This window comes from Staurois parvus, unplaced genomic scaffold, assembly GCF_062004578.1.
Source record: "Staurois parvus isolate SC_StPar_1 unplaced genomic scaffold, SC_StPar_1.0 ptg000357l, whole genome shotgun sequence".
In the NCBI taxonomy this organism is placed as follows: domain Eukaryota; kingdom Metazoa; phylum Chordata; class Amphibia; order Anura; family Ranidae; genus Staurois; species Staurois parvus.
The window spans coordinates 3,063,653-3,083,169 of NW_028318153.1; the positions used below are offsets into that span (position 1 = coordinate 3,063,653).

General features: G+C 40.9%; 1 protein-coding gene across 1 annotated transcript in view; it reads left to right on the forward strand.

Annotated features, from left to right (window-relative positions):
* The window catches only part of LOC149456567 (spermatogenesis-associated protein 7 homolog), a 215,475-nt gene that overhangs the window by 121,541 nt on the left and 74,417 nt on the right, over positions 1-19,517 (forward strand). The window contains exon 4 of the mRNA XM_089684816.1: positions 14,901-15,022. Coding sequence (XP_089540942.1) covers positions 14,901-15,022 — 122 coding nt within the window. The remainder of the gene's footprint in view (positions 1-14,900; positions 15,023-19,517) is intronic.

A 19,517-nucleotide genomic window follows, 5' to 3' on the forward strand; every position in this document is an offset into this window, starting at 1 on the left:
TTTTTCTGACTCTTCCTGTGATCTATCTCAATATCGATCCACTGGAAAGGCAGCACTTTGAAAAAGTCATCTGTAATCTTGTTCTTTGAAAGACAAAGTTCCTTAACAAGCAAAGAGCACACAGATGTGATTTTTAGAGAGCATTTTACCTCTTTTCTCCCTAAGAACAAATCTAGTTTATAAATCAAACACTCAGCAAGAAATGCATTACCATTAGAGAACATTGCAGGGTGATATTAAGAATAGAGCATTGTGGGTATTTTTCCTAGCCGTAATTGGACATCCAGCTGTAGCAGATAATGAAGATAGCCAGGAGAACATCAGGTCATCATCTCCCCCTGAAGAGGGCTGGAAACTGAGTGTGATTTACCTGGTAATTACACACCATGTGTTATTGTTCAAACATATGTATGGCGAAACAGAGGCAGATCTGGGCAGAGTGCCATCGTGCTGCCTACCAGCCCTTTTTATTTATAAATTTGTAATAAGACAGAGAATAATACCAGCAGATTCCACTGAAAGAGAAGTTGTTGCCTTGTTATCAAGATGAATCTTCATATATCATACAGATAAATGGAAAATGAGGATCTGTACTCTTACACCTGTCTTGATTTTAATGCAGCAGTGCTGAAATTAGTTGGCATAGCTATGGGATGTGGGTGAGACAGAGAAAAAGCTGAGACAGCTCAAAGTAACAAATACTATTGATCATGGGACTCTTGAAGGGTAATTCCAAATTCATGGGAAAAAAATTGCAAATAAAAAAAATAATATAGCATATACAGTTGCGCCATATTGTAATTTTATATTATTAAAAATTACCTTTCCTTTTCAATCTGCAGCACTGTAATTTTCTGTGAAATTCAATGCAATATAGCAACTTGGAGGCTATACACAGATGGCGTACAGAATGCGCCCCAGAAATGTAATTTCCTGCTTGTGTGATTAGCTTACTGATTTTCTCAGATGTCTGCACTAAGATACAAGTCAGATTTTTGGCATCCTCTGCAACAAAAACATTTTTGGTGAGATACTTCCAAAGGGACATAATGGTCAAAGGGATAAAGACCCTGCCGCTTTCCTTATTAGGGCCACAGCTGATGGATAATTAAGGCCACTCCCATTCAGATTCTTTCTGAACATGGACACGGACAAACAAACAGCTATTTCTTCAGAATAACAAATGGTAGGAATCTGCAACACGTTTGTTAAAATCCCTGCAATATGCATTGATCACCCAGAGAGGAATGTTTTTTTCTCAAGCAAAGTGTAGTTATACTTTAACGTGTACACCTATTATATTGTAGGGAGCCCCGCCCCTAGCCTGTCTGCCAGTCTTATACTCAGCTGTCCCCTATCCAGGGAGATATCACTCACAGAGCTGAAGAGCTGCTTGTCAAAAATACCATGCATGTGCTGTGCATTCTCCATTCAATTTCGTGGAGAATTGGTATGTATGGAGTATGAATTGACCAGAGGATTAATGGACAAGCAACTGGGTGGTTTGGGAGCAATATCTCCCTGGGTCAGGGACAGCTGATTAAAATCCAAGGAGGGGGGAGTGATACATACGCTTTTATGAGAGGCAAAGCAAGATAGATAGATTTTCCTGGCTTATCTTCGTTGTTTCCACATGCTATATCCCACAGCACTCCCTCTCCCTCAGGCACACATGCTCAAGTTCACCAGATACAAATTTGCATGTTTGAGTAAAGATCTTCTGTTGAAAAGATTGTCATGCATGTCATGCATTCCTGGTCACCTGCCATCTGCTGCTTTTAGACAAGTATAAAGATTTTTGCCCAGTCTGCCAGTGGTGTAACTAGAACCTTCAGGGCCCCGATGGAAGAAACCATGAAGGGCCCCCCTGACCCCTGGCTGGGACCCTTCCCTCTGAAACCCAGTGGTGGAACGCCAGGGCCCAGTTGCACTTTGTGACCCTGGTCATTCTGCCACTGGTGTCAGTATTTTCTTTACCAATTTTGGATTTTTATTTTATCATTTTTCTAATAGTTATTTACATTTTTTTAGGAGCCCCTTTGGGAGGGGGGGCTTTGGTGAAATAATAGGGGCCTAAACAGACCTCTGATGTTCCAAACAAAGTTTACTATGTCTCAGTTATGAATGAACAGAGTAAGTGAACCATACAGATTACTGACTCTATTCATTAAGACAAGGAAGTGGCCGGTAAATTACACATTTACTGGCCCCTGACCCGCTCTCCATCCTAAGAGCATCCGGTGGGAGAGGGGGGTAGCTGACAGAGCTGCGGGAGACTAGGGAGCTAAGAGTGAGCACAGGATGGCAGGAGAGCACACAGGCAGGCAGCAGAAAGAAACTGGATAGGAGGAGTGGCAGGGACTGCTGCATACAGAAGAACTGATCTCTCCATTTTCCTCATACAGCTGCTGAATGCCTACAGAAGGGAGAGGAGGACTCCATCCTCTGTATGAGGTCGCCCCGCCACATCTCCTATTCAGGTGTACAGGGGGGCTACACAGGCCCCCTGGAGCACGGGGCTGTGTCTCAATTGTGAACCCTGTGACCCCTGTAGGCACACCAAAGCAGTCTACTATAAACCCTGACTATCTAAATATGTGGCCAACATTTTCTCTAGCACTCCATACCACTCACGAGAAACAGCTGTTTGTACCCTCATATGTATGAAGAGACAGAGTCTAGGACAGATTGGGTATTTTTCTCTATGAGACAGTTCACTGCAATCCCAAATCTCAATTCTCATTACATCTTAGACACCCACCTCCAATGAGATGCCAGGCATTGTTAACAGAAGCATTCTACATAAAACAGTTATGGGTTTGCACAAAAATGACTCTCATGAAAGTTGTTTCATTTTGATTTAATCCTGAAGGGGAACAAGTGCTTCCATTCAGATCAGTGGCCCCATTGGAGATTAAAAAAAAACCCTTCTTTTCTTGCTGTAGCTCCACTCCATTCTTAAACCCAAATTATGGGCATTCCTTTAAAGAAGGTACAGCCAGCACTGAGTATCTTTTCTAAGTTGATTGATCTTTTTCTATGGCAACACTGATAATTTATTCATAATAGTAAAAGATCCCTCAGCTCTGTGTATATGCGGCTGCTTGTACACGTACACAGCCCCAAGGTGCTGTGTGATCATTTACTTTTATGAATAAATGTTCAGCACTGCCATATATGACACAATCCCTCATAAACACACATCACTTCAGGCTGTGTGATCCTTTATGAATGGCAGTGCTGGTCTTCATCTCCTTTTTAGCTGTGTGGTCGGACAGGGAAACATGACTAATCCACCACACTGTTAGAAAGTTGCTGTTTAGCAATGACAGAACAGATTCAATGGGATCAAGGACTACATGCACTTTGGCCCCTAATTGATTACATAAAAGTTTTAGAAGTCAAGTAAGACTTCTTCAAATAAACCCTGTAGTGAGGAAGTGTGGCGGCTGCCATTACTAACCTTTCCGTAACTTGCATGGTTGTCCAGTGGCAACATTCCAATGGGACCAGATTCTCCATGCATTGGTCCCCTAAGAAGCTGAATAAAAATTTTCCATATCTAACCTCTTTTCTTCAGTTCCTCAATCGGTATCCAGAGGCTGTAGTAGTTTCTAAGTCAGTGAACAACAAGTATAAAGATTAGGAGCTATGACTTCACTTTATGACTTTCTTGCTCTGCATACTTGTTCCAGGTCAAAGAAACATAACAGCAATTCTAATGACAGACATTGGACTCCATTTACCATATCTATTTATAATTCTGGCACAGAAAGGGTAGAAAAAACTCTACAAATCCACTCCAGAATCCTCTATATTTAATTTCCTTACGTATTTCTCACTGCATCTTCTCTTTGTGTTCCCACTTTCTCTCTGTCACCATGCCTCCTGGACACAATTCCTTTATACAACAACATGTTACCTTTTTCACAGTTTGTGAGTTGAAGAAAAGGAATAAAAGCTCAGAAACCATTTGGAGTTTGAACATGCTTCATTTGTTAGACTAATGCTTATTCATTTAAACTATTGTAGGCTGAACTCATGCATTCTAATAGCTAAACACTGATATATAAAAATATAAGAGAACTTGCAACTTCCTTTTCAAGGCTAAAATATTTATTTGTCTTATATAGTTAGTCTGGCTGAAAAAAGACAAAAGTCAATCCAGTTCAACCATTAAAAAAAAAAAAAGTTGTAATCCTATACCCAGAGTTGATCCAGAGGAAGGCAAAAAAACCAGCAAAGCATGATCCAATTTGCTCCTGCAGGGAAAAAAATTCCTTCCTGATCCCCCGAGAGGCAATCGGATATTCCCTGGATCAACTTTACCTATAAATGTTAGTATCCAGTTATATTCTGTGTATCTAAGAAAGAATCCAGGCCTTATTTAAAGCAATCCACTGAGCTGGCCAGAACCAACTCTTGAGGAAGTCTATTCCACATTATCACAGCTCTCACTGTGAAGAAACCTTTTCCGTGTTTGGTGATTACAGGTACATTTCTTTTCCTCCAGACGTAAAGAGTGCCCCATTGTCTTCTATGATGGCCTCAGGGTGAATACTACACTATATGAACCACTGATGTATTAATACATGTTGATCATATCCCCCCTTCATCTCCTCTTCTCAAGAGAGAATAAATTCAGTTCCTCTAATCTTTCCTCATAGCTGATCTCCTCCATGCCTCTTATCAGTTTGGTTGCCCTTCTCTGTACTTTATCCAATTCCCCAATGTTCTTTTTGTGAATTGTTTCCCAAAGTTAAACTTCATATTCCAGATGAGGTCTTACTAATGATTTGTACCGGGGTAATAGGATATCTCTCTCTCTGGAGTCTATACCTCTTTTAATACAAGAGAGGATTTTGCTCGCTTTAGAAACCGCAGCTTGGCATTGCATTCCATTATTAAGCTTGTGATCTACCAGAACTCCCAGATCCTTCTCCACTATAGATTCCCCCAGTTGTACCCCCCCCCCCCAGTATGTATAATGCATGCATATTCTTAGCGCCCCAAGTGCATAACCTTACATTTATCAACATTAAACCTCATCTGCCACATAGTTGCCCAATTAAGCAGAGCATTGAGGTCAGTTTGTAAGTTGGAGACATCCTGTAAGGACTTTATTCCACTGCACAGCTCGGTGTCATCTGCAAAGACTGAAATTACTATATTTTTAATCCCAGACCCTATATTGTTTATAAATATATCATCTTCTAGCACTGGTGCTATTTTCTCATATTATTATTAAGCTAGACCAAAAATAACGTTATTAGGCAACAGGAAGACTATTTCCCTGGTGAATTGAGAACAGATTTACAAACCTGGTTGGGATAGCAGAAGAAAATTATTCAAATGTTTCCCCTATTTGGTCTACCTTTGGTTGCATCTGTGTCATTCATCAGATCAAATCCTGCAATCACCAAAAGTACATACAACAAATCATAAGTAACAAAAGTCCATTAATTTCACCCAAAATGTGACCAGGTAACACTCAAATTCTGCCATGTGAAGCCCTTTGTGTATTTCTCCACCAATTGAAATGTCAGCAGCTTACCAGAAAGATAGATCCCTACACTATAGGAGGTCTGTTTGGCTTAGGTATACCCCGGAAGCCTGTAGGTCCTATTATGTAATGACCAGGAAACCACTGGAATAATCAACACGGTCTTTACATCACTGTAAACTCTACCAGGCACCTCACCATCATCAGGCAAAACATGAACACAGAAGCTAGGTCACTTTAAAGTTATAAAAGAAAGGTGCTCAAATTATTTCACAAAGACAGACACATCAGAAAAAAATCCAGGCAAGGCTAGTTGTGATGACGTCCGTACAAAGCTCCACTCCAATGCGTTTCATCCTAGAAGACATTCTCAAGGGGCCTGTTTTTAACACTTAAACTCATCGGACTACAATAAATTGAAATCTGATGTTTGCACACTTGGCACATCTATGCTATCTTCACTTGTAGCGCTACCCCCAGAGGAGCCACTGAACTGTCTTGTGATTTCTCTGTACACCTGAAGATGACACGCCTCGCTCACCCAGCACACCGACACACCTTGATATATTTCAGAGAACTGATTAGGCCCCATGAAGCCTAAATGGAAAAAGGATTAACAAGTGTGCCTCTACAAACAACCAATAAGACAACAACATTACTTGGAGAAATATGGTTAAACACCTGCAGTATTCTGACTATCAGTATTTAACAGAATTGATTTGCTTTTACTTAGCAACAGTATATAAAGATAGTCCTTACTTGCTATGACCGTCCCCATTTTATCCCACTGGCCAGTGAATGATTAAAAAAGAAAGAAAAAAACATTGGCCAGCAAAGTCGTGACCCTTGATAAAAGCACAACAGTTCTCAGTAGACAATTTGTGCAATGTTAGTCTCTTACCAGATCCAGAACACTCTCTTCTGGGTCTCTGGACATGTGTTCTGATTCAGTTCAAGTCCTTAGACAGGGATAGGAGTTGCTGTGATGTCTTTCAGTCCTGCTTAAAGAGTCCCTTTTTTCCTTCCTTACAAGCGATGGAGTGCTCTTGTACAGTCTGATCTCACCAGGCATCCTAATCACACCTCATACCTTCCTAGGGAGAAAGTTCCCATCTGTGAGATAAGGTCCTGTGCTAACAGCATTCTCTTTGAGGTCTCACCTGATTCTGGTCAGCTATGGCAGGTTTACGTACAGCCAGAAGTCCAGATTTTTTTGGTCACCCCATCTCCTTTAAGACTGTCCTCCCTTCAGCAGCCTGCAGTCCCTCCTCTCCTGGCTTTGTTGCAGCAGCCAATCACTGTCCTTCAAAGATCGACCCAGACTTAGCTAAGATGGCTGCCCCCCTGCACTGGAGACACTCCATAGACAAACATTTTTGAGTGGCATCCTGAAAGGGTAACGCCACTTTCATGGGAAAACAAATTAGCGATTTTTAAAAAAAAAGCTTATACAATCCAATACATATCATATTATAACTGAATGTTATTAAAAATTACCTTTCCTTTTTCAATCCATAGCACTGTAATTTTCTGTAAAATGCAAAGCAATATGGCTACCCGGAGGCATTCTGAACAGATGGCGTACAGAACGCCCCCTAGATATGTCCTTTCCTGTTTGTGCAATTGGCTTACCAGATTTTGAGCATCTACTGCAACGAAAATGGCATTTTTGGTGAGGTACTCCCAAAGGGAAATCATGTCTAAAGGGATGCAGACCCTGCAGTTTTCCTCATTAGAGCCCTGCAGGTCCAACTGTATTTACATTGTGATCAGACACAGCTGATCACATGACATGGTATAGGGCCAATCACAGCGCCATCCAATGACACAGCTGATCACAATAGAAATACAGTTGCCGGTTATCAGCTACACTTTCCTTGCACTGTCACAGCGTGAAGAAAGAGGAGAGTTGGTAATCAACAAGAATATATAAAAAATCTGAGTCAGTCCAGTGCAGCCCACAGCCCCAACAGTGTCCATCAGTGCAGTCCCAACATTTTCCATCAGTGCTGCCAGTCAATGTCCATTAGTGCTGCCAGTCAGTGCCCATCAGTGCCACTAGTCAGTGCCGCCTATCAGTGACTTTCAGTGTTGCCTGCCAGTGCAGCCTATCGGTGCCCATCAATGCCGTATATCAGTGCAGTCTCATAGTGCCTCCTCGTCAGTACCCATCAATTCACCTTATCAGTGCCCATAAGTGCTGCCTATCAGTGCAGCCTCAGCAGTGCCCATCAGTGCTGCATATCAGTGCCCATCAGTGCAGCCTCCTCAGCACACATCAATGAAGGAGAAAAATGACGTTTGCAAAATTTTATAACAGAAACTAAGAAAAAAAATGTTTTTCAAAATTGTTGGTGTTTTTTCATTGACAAAAAATAAAAAAAACAATGGTGAATAAATACCACCAAAAGAAAGTTCTTTATGTCTAAAAAAAAAAATGATGAAAAAAATCATGTGTACAGTGTTGCATGACTGCGCAATAGTCATTCAAAGTGCGACAGCACTGAAAGCTGAAAATTGTCCTGGGCAAGAAGGGAGTGAAAGTGCCTGTTAGGCAAGTGGTTAAAGATGACTGCTGCACTTCTGAAATATTCAGTTTACCCTGTCCAAACTATAGAAGGATAATACAGCAGCAGTGAATGAAGAGGTTGTGCAGCAGTTGTCAGTTAAGGTCCAGGTTTTATTGAAAAGCTTAGGGACAATGGGTTGTATTCTATCTCATTTTCATTGCCACAGTTCAGTTAGGGAGCTTTGCAGTTACATTGTCCCAAGGATGGCTCTTGTAACTGACCCTTACATGGATTATTGCAATTAAAAAGCAATCAATATTGCAATTATTGGCCAATGGAGTCTAATGGAGAATCGCTTTTCATTTACACAGTAATGTGAAAGTGAGGGACAATCTGACATTTTTCATTTTCACTGGGTTAGAAATAGAGAGGAAATTTTCCAGGGACACTTGTTCTGGTGACAACTGTTATGAAATCTGCTTGTCTGCGCTCAGTTAGTACACTTGGTGCATCCATGCTATTTGCACTTTTTATTGAAAAGCTTGGGATCAGCAGTTGTTGGTCCACAGCAGCTAAGACCAGTTCTTGTGGCCATTTTCTGATAAATAAGTAAGGTATCAAAAGTTTGGCAAACTGCTTGCACAGTTCTGGGTTTTGAGAAGAGAAGTCATAAATTCTTGGATTTAGTAGAATTCACAAGTCTCATCCTCACTGCCACTACTCAATTCTTTCCAGTTGTAGTGTTCCAGCTGTGCCTTTTGTATTTGTTTGACCTTTACATTGATGATTACCATTCTAAATCAGTCAATATTGGAAATATTCCTCAATGGAGTTACACCCCGGTCGCACTGGGTGTGACTTGGCATGCGATTTGCGTGCCATGCAACTTGCAAATCGTATGCCAAGTCACACCCTATTGTTCACAATTACAGCTGTCACATCGGTGCGGTTCCGACTTGGTCTATTTGCATAGACATCTGTGTAAGATTACATAGTTAGTCTGGCTGAAAAAAGACAAAAGTCCATCCAATTCAACCATAGAAAAAAAAAAGTTATAATCCTATACCAACAGTTGATCCAGAGGAAGGCAAAAAAACTCAGCAAAGTATGATCCAATTTGCTCCTGCTGGGAAAAAAATTCCTTCCTGATCCCCCGAGAGGCATTCGAATGTTCCCTTGATCAGCTCCCTGGATGTCTTGCAAATCGGACCTGAGATCGGCATGTCCCTCGACTTTGAAATCATGCGACTTCACTGACTTCTTGCCTTACCAAGTCACCTCTCCAAGGCACGAAGACACTTATCATTCTTTATAAATGCCATGACTAAGTTCATAACTGCTTTCATGTCACGTCACAAGATATGGAAAATACTTATTCGTTTTATTAAAGTCAGAGGCTGTGACCCATGGTCTCTCTGTCTTTGCCAAGTTATTTAGCATGATTATAATATGAGATACTCCTGTTTCATGAGTTCTGTAACTAGCGATTCAGACTTGTTCTTGGAATTGTTTTCTATAACATATGGATGCAGTATAACAAATTGAACATTATCCTTGTTGCTAATCAGATGGTAATTGTTATCTGGCTAGTTTATTAGAGAAATGCAGATCTACTCTCTTTGATCGTTGGAGAGTCATCAACAAGTTGATCAATGTTCTTCTGCTTTTGTAAACAATGACAAATCTACACGAAATCAGATTTCAAGGAGTTATTTGTGAAAATGTTATTCTCTGGGACAGTATTATTTAATATTAAATATTGAATCAAATTAATGTTAATATTAAATTTAGTAACACTGTTGGAGTATAGTTGTCGAATGAAGTCTGGAAAATAATCTATATATTAAAGTAGACCTGTCATGAAAATTGTTCACACACACACACCCTCCAAACAAAAGTTGAAAATGTCTACCTAAAAATAAATAAAACATTAGGAGTAAAAAGTAAAAATTGATCAACTTACACCTCTGCTTCTTGGTGAAGTTGATGTTTCCCATCCTTCTAGCTGGATCCTAAGAAAGCTTAGGATCCAAAATCACTTGATAATTTTTTTTGTTTTGAAGGTCAAATTTTGAGAAGAAAACATGTCTTAAAGTGGCTTTAAAGGTATTTTTTTTAATAAAAAAGAGGTTATACTTACCTGCTCTGTGCAATGGTATTGCACAGAGCGGCCCCTTACCTCCTGTTTTGGGATCCTTCATCAGCGCTCTCCACTCCTGCTCTTATCTGAGTGCCCCCACAGCAAGTCATGTGCTAAGGGAACATTTGTGTGGACGTGCTCCCAAGTCAGGCTGTGTGGATCCATGGACACACACAGCATGGGTCCTTCTTCACAGGATTTGAATGACAGCAGCAGGAGCCAGTGGCTCCTACTGCTGCCTCTGGGTCTAGTGAGAAGAGTAAGAGAGAGCACTGAAAGCTGCAGACAGGCACCGCACTGGATAGAGATAGGACTCGAGTAAGTTTGGAGGGTAGGAAGAAACCGCTGGGCATATCACCTTAATGTAGAGAAATCAGTAAGCTACAAAATGTCGACTTTAGAACCACTTTATCCCCTTCCCACCAAGCGTATGCAAATATGAGGCCCTGCTAAACTGGGCTTTTTTTTCCGTGGCGCCGCATATCTGCATATCCATCTTTGTTCTGGGAGCACTCTGCAGGGTGCGCTCCAAGCACAAAGACAAGGGTCTCACCGGGAGCCCCAGGTCCCGTAATAATGATCGGGATCCAGAACGCTCGATTCCGGGTCTCCTGATCGCTGTGATCAATCACTGTGAAGCCCGCCCCTGTGTTTTCTCTCTCTGAATGGAGGCGATAGATACATTGTACCTCTCTTTCTCCTTGCAGAGAAAAAAAAACAATGTGTAAAATAAATAATAATAATAATCATAAAAATAAATAAATACACCCTGTTCCAAAGTATTATGCAAATTATATTTTTCTCATTTACCTAAATAATTGATGTAAATAACAGTCAGCATAATTCTCATGTTATCAACTATTAAGAGTACAATTCACATTTTATTGAACAAACCTCCTAATGATAACAGTATTTTTGTTAAACATAAAACACTTACAATGCACTGTTCCAAATTATTACGCACAGTAAGTTTCAAAACACTTTATAGGTTGTAAAGAACTGAAAATTGTCATTTGTTGTGTTTGCAGCATATTTACTGAAATCAAAAGCTATTTCAATCAAACTTTTAACAACATTTTAACTTTTTAAACGTTTTAACAGGTCACGTTACATTGTAACATAGGACCCCTTATTTGATAGCAGCTTCACAAGTCTTGCATCCATTGAACTTGTGAGTTTTTGGACAGTTTCTGCTTGAATTTGTTTGCAAGATGTCAGAATAGCCTCCCAGAGCTGCTGTTTGGATGTAAACTGCCTCCCACCCTCATAGATCTTTTGCTTCTAGGATTGAGGTCAGGGGAGGATGGAGGCCACACCATGACTTTCTCTCCTTTTATCCCCATAACAGCCATTGATGCAGAGGTATTCTTTGCAACATGAGATGGTGCATTATCATGCATGAAGATGATTTTATTATGGAAAGCATAGTTCTTCCATCTGTACCAGGGAAGAAAGTGGTCAGTCATAAACTCCACATACTTTGCAGAGGTCATCTTTACACCTTCGGGGACCCTAAAGGGGCCGACCAGCTCTGTTCCCATGATTCCGGCCCAAAACATGACTCCACCACCGCCTTGCTGACGTCACAGCCTTGTTGGAACAGGGATGCCGTCCACCAACCATCCACTACTCCATCCATCTGGACCATCCAGGGTTGCACGGCACTCATCAGTGAACAGGACTGTTTGAAAATTAGTCTTCATGTATTTTTCTGCCCAATGCAGCCGTTTCTGCTTGTGAGCATTGGTTAGTGGTGGCTGAATAGAAGGTTTATGCACAGTTGCAAGACTCTGGAGGACTCTACACCTTGATGTCCGTGGGACTCCAGAGGCACCAGCAGCTTCAAATATTTGTTTGCTGCTATGTAATGGTATTTTAGCAGCTGCTCTATTGATCCGATGCATGGATCTGGCAGAAATCTTTCTCAATGTGCCTTTATCTGCATGAACCCGCCTGTGCTCTGAATCAGCCGCAAATCTCTTAATAGTGCGATGATCACGCTTAAGTTTTTGTGAAATATCTAATGTTTTCATACCTCGTCCAAGGCATTGAACTATTTCACTCTTTTCAGCAGCAGAGAGATCCTTTTCTTCCCCATATTGCTTGAAAATGGTGCTCTGCTTAATAATGTGGAACACCCTCCTTTAGTAGTTTTTCCTTAAATTGGGCTCATCGGCCAATCTAATTATCACAGGTGTCCAAGATTGTTTTCAGTGATCAAAAGAGCCCTGACACACAATGCCATCCAGGAGTTAAACTGAAAAACAAAATATTTTATCTTTGTGACACTTAAATAGAATTTGCATAATAATTTGGAACAGGGTGTAAATAAATACCTAGATCAAGGTTTGACCTAGGTCAGTGCCAGGGATAGTGTTTGGGTCAAGGTCAGGGTCAGTAATTTTTGGGCAGGATTTAAAAAAAAAATTAAAATTATTATCAGTGTCAGCACGTTTTAGGTAGGATTATAAAAAAGCAAAATGTGCTTTATTGTTTCTGTCTGTACTACAGGTACAAACAGCAACTAACATACTCATATGTGGTGTCGCTGCAATCATCAGGGAAGAAAAAATTTTTTTAGGTTGTTCTTTGGTGGTAGGTTATGGTAATAGCAAGAAATATACAACTAAATAAAAAAAAAAGATTTTTTTATTTACAAATTTTGAGCTAGTTTTCCTTTGATAATAAAAAAAACCTGAAGATATCCATTACCATTTACCACCAAATGAAAGCCCAACTTGTCCTGAAAAAAACAAGGTATGATCCACCTGGATGTACAAAGTAGTTGTGATGATATGAACGGTGTTACTAACAAATGTCAAAGTTGCAAAATTGTGCTTAGGCATTAACATATGTTTTACCCTTAGGCACGAAGGGGTTAAATTAGAACTATAGACAAGCAGTTAAATAGAAATCTGCGAACTGTAAAAGTATTTGAAATCTGTAACTCCATTCTTAATATCTACTCTCTCATTCCAGACAGCATGGCCAGATCCCTGACCTCACATTTCTCAAATGTGGTTACAGAATAACAGGTTGGTTATGGATCTGCCCCAGCATGCTTTTGGACAATGAAAGAGTGGCAGCTTACTGATAAGGTCATCCTTTTACTCTCTGATTGGCTTCCAGTGCTGCGCATGTCTATACTAATGCTGAAGTACAGAGAAGTGTGTGAGTCTGTAAAGAAAAATGTAAAATACATGTACAGATATTTAATGGACACATACAGTATAAGATATCAGTGCATCTTTACAGCTATTTATAGTATAAAATAAAAGTATTCATACTTCACACGAATCAACATGTTAGCACTTCCAAATCACATTAAAAGTTTGCAGTAAAAAAAGTATGTAATAAATAGTTAATGGTATTAAAGTAGGCAAAACTTTATTTTTTTTTAATTTTGGATAGAGTAAGGGAGGGTTTTAACCCCTGTCAAGTTTTTATTTGCTTCCCATTGGGGAGATTTCTATATAGCTAAAACAGGAAATGAGAGGAACTCCCTCACCAAAGTGATGGAATTCCTGGTTGTCTCCGGGGGTCACTGGAACTAGTGCCCCCACTGGAAGATTTCCCCTCTTTTCCTGTTCTTGTTTCTTTAACCACTTGCCTACCAGGCACTTATACCCCCTTCCTGCCCAGGCCAATTTTCAACTTTCAGCGCTGTTGTACTTTGAATGACAATTGCGCGGTCATGCAACACTGTACCCATATGAAATTTTTATACTTTTTTCACACAAATAGAGCTTTCTTTTGGTGGTGTTTTATTGTTTATGCTATAAACAAAAAAAGAGCAAAACATTTGGCAAACAAGTTTTTCTTTTTTTCTATTATAAAATTTTGCAAACAGGTAATTTTTTTCCTTCACTGATGTGTGTTGATGAGGCTGCGCTGATGTGCACTGATAGGCAGTACTGATGGGCACTGATAGGCAGCACTGATGAGGTAGCACGGATAGGCAGCACTGATGGGCACTGATAGGCAACACTGATAGGCAGAACTGATGAGCTGGCACTGATATGCAACAATGATGAGCACTGACTGGTAGCAATGATGGGTGACACTGACTGGCGGCACTGCTGGGCACTGACTGGCGGCACTGCTGGGTGACACTGCTGGGCATAGGTGGGTGGCACTACTAGGCACTGATGGGCACAGGTGGGTGGCACTGATGGGCACTGATGGGTACAGGTGGGTGGCACTACTGGGCACTTGAGACAGCACTGCTGGGAACAGTTGGGCGGCACTGGTGGGTGGCACTGCTGGGCATTGCCGCCTAGTCAGGATTGTTGCTACATTGCAGATTGCAGACTTACAAGCATGACCTCTTGGGCACACTGCTGCTCCTTCATTGGTTAATGAAAATCTGGGGCAGATTCTGGACCAGGCTACAATTATTAATTTAGTCTGTAGAAAACCCCAGGATTTGGCTTTGCTTCCTGGCATCACAAGACCCGCTGGACTTAATTGCAAAACCTTTAGTAGGCAAGTATGTTCATGTATTTGTATCTAACTGTATATTCATCTGCTTGTCTGGAGTTTAGGTTTGTGAAAACTTCAAGGAAACCTAAATTGACTGCAACCACTTGTCAATCTGAAACTTTGTCTTTTGTGATTTTATTTTATTCTTTTTCATCCTCCTATCTCATTGTAGTTTAGCCTTTCTTTTGTGGCTGTCTGAATGTCTGATTAAATCTATGACCAATGGCATTTCTACATAAGCATGTCTTTGTATGCTCTTCTACAGATAGAGATCAGCAGAACAAAGAGAAGTTACTCCGAGCCATTGAAAAATTTAAGAAGGAACTTCAGCACATCTATCCTTCAGCTCATCATCATGTACAAAGCAATTTCCTCGAACAAGGCAAGGTTAGCCGTTCTTTCTTTCCTTCAGTGTTGTACAGACCATGCTGAATTGCAATTTCCATTTCATAATCCTTTTATATTTATGATGAGAACAGCTCAGCCTCACAACATAATTCACAATACACTATGGCTATGTCATAAAACTACAGATGAGTGCATTAACAATGCTAGATGCATGGTGTAAAAAAAAAAGCTGAAAGAATTGAAGTAGTAGCCTGAAAACGTATAGCCAAAAAATGGATAACTGCTTTGCATACGACTTAGGATTCTTGGGTATCATGCATTTATTGGACAGCACAGTGGCTAAGTTGTTAGCGTTTCCACCTAGGGTTGTTGGTTTGAATCCCAACCATGGCATTATCTGTATGGAGTCTGCATGTTCTCCCTGTGCCTGCGTGAGTTTTCTCACACACTCCAAAGACAGACTGGTAGGTTTTGGTTCCTGTCTAAACTGGCCCTAGTATGTGTATATATGAATGAATATGAGATATCATTTAGTTCGGTGTGCTCAGGTGCTGTTAGTCTACCTAGCTTCTTCTGTATCCAGGGAACTGGAGAAGTTTCTGGATGATAGGTGTGGAGTTATACAGATGGCAGCATGAATACTGATACAGCCTCAGCCTATCCCAGAGAGACTGGCTCTGATGGCATGCTCGGTAACTGTATATATTCAGTGAGTGCTACTACATCACTAGGTGGGAATCTGACTTGATCATCAGCTTCTCGGACCAGCAGAAAGAGCGCATTCTGGGTTTCATTCACATTGCATCTCTCTCCAACTCCATTTAGCAAACTGGGTTCACAATTCTAACATGATGATACAGGGTTGCAGTGGCCCTTCACAAAGTTTTCCCACAAACTTCATTTAGCTGTTGGCGATGTCTCGCAGAAGAGGGCACATATTTACATATTTTGGAGCTGTGGGGTTCTGAAACCCTTGTGGTCATGAGTGCGAAGCCTTTTACTCACACTTACAGATGACCAACTTGGAGATGATCTGACAGCAGACCTGCTTCACATAGTTCCCCTGTCAACCAATCGCTTCAATTTCTTACAATCCATCTACTTAATGCAGCTAAAGCATGCACTCCCCTATATTGGAAGCAGCCTATACCACCCCCTACAAGTATATGGGTATGCAAAATTAAGAAGATCTAAATGATGGAAGACATAATTGCCTCCTTCAACTACAAGCAGGAACAATTTCACAAAATCTGGTTTTATTGCACTGATTATATCTTCTCTTCTGGTCACCCAGCTGACCTCGCTACATAATAAACACAGGAATCTACTTTTTGATCTGCAGATGGACCCTTTCTGTTGAACTTACCTCATAATTGATAGGCTGTAGCAACTTTGGTAAGGCTTACGTAGTCGATAGCAGCCTTTAGCTGGCTTTCACCTGGAGATCTTGGAGTACAATTCTGATCAGCCCTATCGCTCGCTCCTCTTCCATTTCTTACTTCACCATTCCCTGGCCTCCGCTCCTTACTTTTTTTTCTGCATGGTATCTCTCAGTTTAGCAATGCCATAAGGCATGTGGGGCTCAGTTACAGTATGTGTTAGATGAACCAGCATCTGTCTATCTCTTTCAGTGAAATGTTGTCTGGCTGGAGATGACACCGATGCTTATATCCACATCCACTGTATAGACACTGTCTGGTATTTGATGCCTTATTTTGTATTTGTCTTACCATCTTTGGGTTGCATAGACTTTGTGCCTAATCTTTCTTGTTTTTGTCTTATTTTATATTTTAATAAAAGCTTAAATACAGAATTTAAAAACATTGACCACTGGACAGTTGGTGCTATTCAAAGTTATCCAAAGCAAAACATTCAGTTGACCTTTAACAGCAATGCATTGTGAATTTGTATTTTTGTTTTCTGCTTTATTTATTATGGTCAGGGCTAAAAAAAAGACAGGATGCAGATGGTGCTCTATGCTTATTTTTGCATGTTTCTTGACTGTTCTTAGCTGCTCTGTTGAAAGAAATCTTATTGTTTACAGAACCCAATAGCTAAAACTTAATCTAAAACTTTAAAAAAAAGGCTTAATGGGTGTTTTTTATAACTCAATTTCAGCCTTTCTTATACTGATTCTGGGAGGAGGGTTGTAGTGCCTAGTTACATGACTCTGTACTGGGAAACCTCCTTTTCATACACCAGTGTGTACCAGATGAGACAGCTGTGGTCTCGGGGGGGGGGGGGGGGGCATTGTTAATGTAGCACCCTCTAGAGTGCAGTTAGAGTGAGTGAAATTTTATGGCACACAGGAGTGTGGTGAATCTGGGGAATTTATTTGGGTTTACTTTATGTCAGACTGGAGGGCTCTACCGGTCAGGCCTCTGGTACTCCCATTTCTGGAGTTTCCAGAAGATTCTAGAAGCTAGTGGGCAGAAGCCATGATGCTGTAATTGGCATATTTATGGGAGTCTGACAAATCCCAGGCAGGTGGCCTGCCAGTGTGGTGAAATGGGCCTATAAAAATGAATGAGCCTAGCCAGCAGGTGAGTCTTGTGATTGGGTGAAAGATGGAGTGCTGAGGACTGTGAGACCTGGGAGGGGACCCTGGTGAAGGGAGGCTCTGCTTCCAGGCTGGAGCTGAGGCGGAAGGAAGGAAAAGAAGCCTAGAAAGAGGGAACTTCATTACAGGTCCTATCCAAGAGGCACCCTGAAAGAATAGCACAGCTAAAAGGCCTGAACAAGCAGTCTTGCTCAAAGCAACGGGATACAGGGGGCAACGTGAATACCTCTACACCCCCCCGGGGCCTATAAGGGAGAAGACTGCCAGATGCAATATCTAGCATGCTTTCACAGAGACAGTGTCACAGCTAACCTAATCCCTTGCTCTGGGACACTTATCAAAAGCAGCCATGTGGGCTGGTACTTTCTGACCAAGTATTGGGACTTTGTGAGAGCTCGCACAAGATCACACCTGGTGCTCCTTAAAGTAACATTGCTACTGATCCTTAAAGGGACTGATACCACTCCGGCTGTTTTCATGTCCAGAATCCATTTTTCCTGTACATAAATGCAGGAAGTTTGTCCTCAAACTGTTCTTTCAAGTCAAGTTTGGCATCCCATAACCCTTAATCCCTATCCAAGTTGTTTTCCCCTAAATAAAACACCAAAAACAAGTCCATGGACTAGATTCTTGACTACACGTGTTTGCTGAAAATGCATGTTGCCTGGCTGTGCAGGAAATTGGGGGACCCAAAATCCAGCGGCTCCTTAGGGGGTACCACTACACTAACATGGGGGAACAACTCAGATTTAAGGTCTTTACAAAATGAGGACACCAGCAACTCTAGAGATTTAGATATCATAAGCAGATGTAAAAACTGAATGCCAGGATGGAATATAGAGATGTTCAGCATATACTGTAAGTGGTAGGCTAAAGCCGAAAGACGATTGTTTTTACCTTGACCTGAGTTTTATAGATTTCAAATTCAACCATATTTAGCAAGATACATACAGAGCTCCTGGTGGGGCTGCAGTCTCTGGCTATGTACAGTAGATATGTTACTTACTACATTTATTATTTATGTATTCAATGGGTAGCACAAGGAGCAAATCAATAAGTACAAAATGCAGTAACCCATCAGAATTTAGTTTGGCTAAAGTCAGTCCTGGAAAAGATGGATTCTGGTCTAGTCATTATGAGTACTTCACTTTGCACCTTGCTATTTGCACTAACCGAATATGTCTGTATGTCTTGGAGGAAAGAACACCAGTCTATATAGTATGTGTTCACAAATCTCACAAGATGGTGTTCCCAGAACACTTCTGCCAATAAAGGTCCAGCAGCAGGATGGCTGCTACACTGAATTGAATGGAATCCTTGGGTAATTAGATGGAATCCCCTCCATGCATTTCAGTGCTTGATTTTTTTACTAAGATGTACCTTTACCAACTGGTTGTCTTCAATGAAAGGACTCGGAGATGAGAAAATATAGGTGAATAAGGGCACCACATTAAGGGATCTAGAGTCCAAAAGTATTTCAAGTAAAATAACAAGCCACCATGTTTCAGAGACCAGGCTGTACCACCTTCATCAAGGCTTAGAATACTGTGTAACATGAATGAACAAGACTCAAACAGATTAACCTAGTCCAAAAGACAAATATCTGTGAACAACTGATGGAAAGTTTCATTGGTAGATGAAGATTTAGAGGGCTATCCATTCATATTATACAGAATTGTAGCCCTGATGAAGGGGGTACAGCCTGAAAAAAAATACTTTCAGACATAGATACAGTTGCAAGAAAAAGTATGTGAACCCCTTGGGATTACGTGGAGTTTTGCATGAATTGGGCATAAAATGTGCTCTGAACGTCATCTAAGTCACAACAATAGAAGAACACAGTCTGCTGAACATAATACTACACAAACATTTGATGTTGCCATGGTTTAATTGCACATAACATGTAAACATTCACAGTGCAGGGAGGAAAAAGTATGTGAGGCCCTAGCTTCACTAGACTTCTCCCAGAGCTAA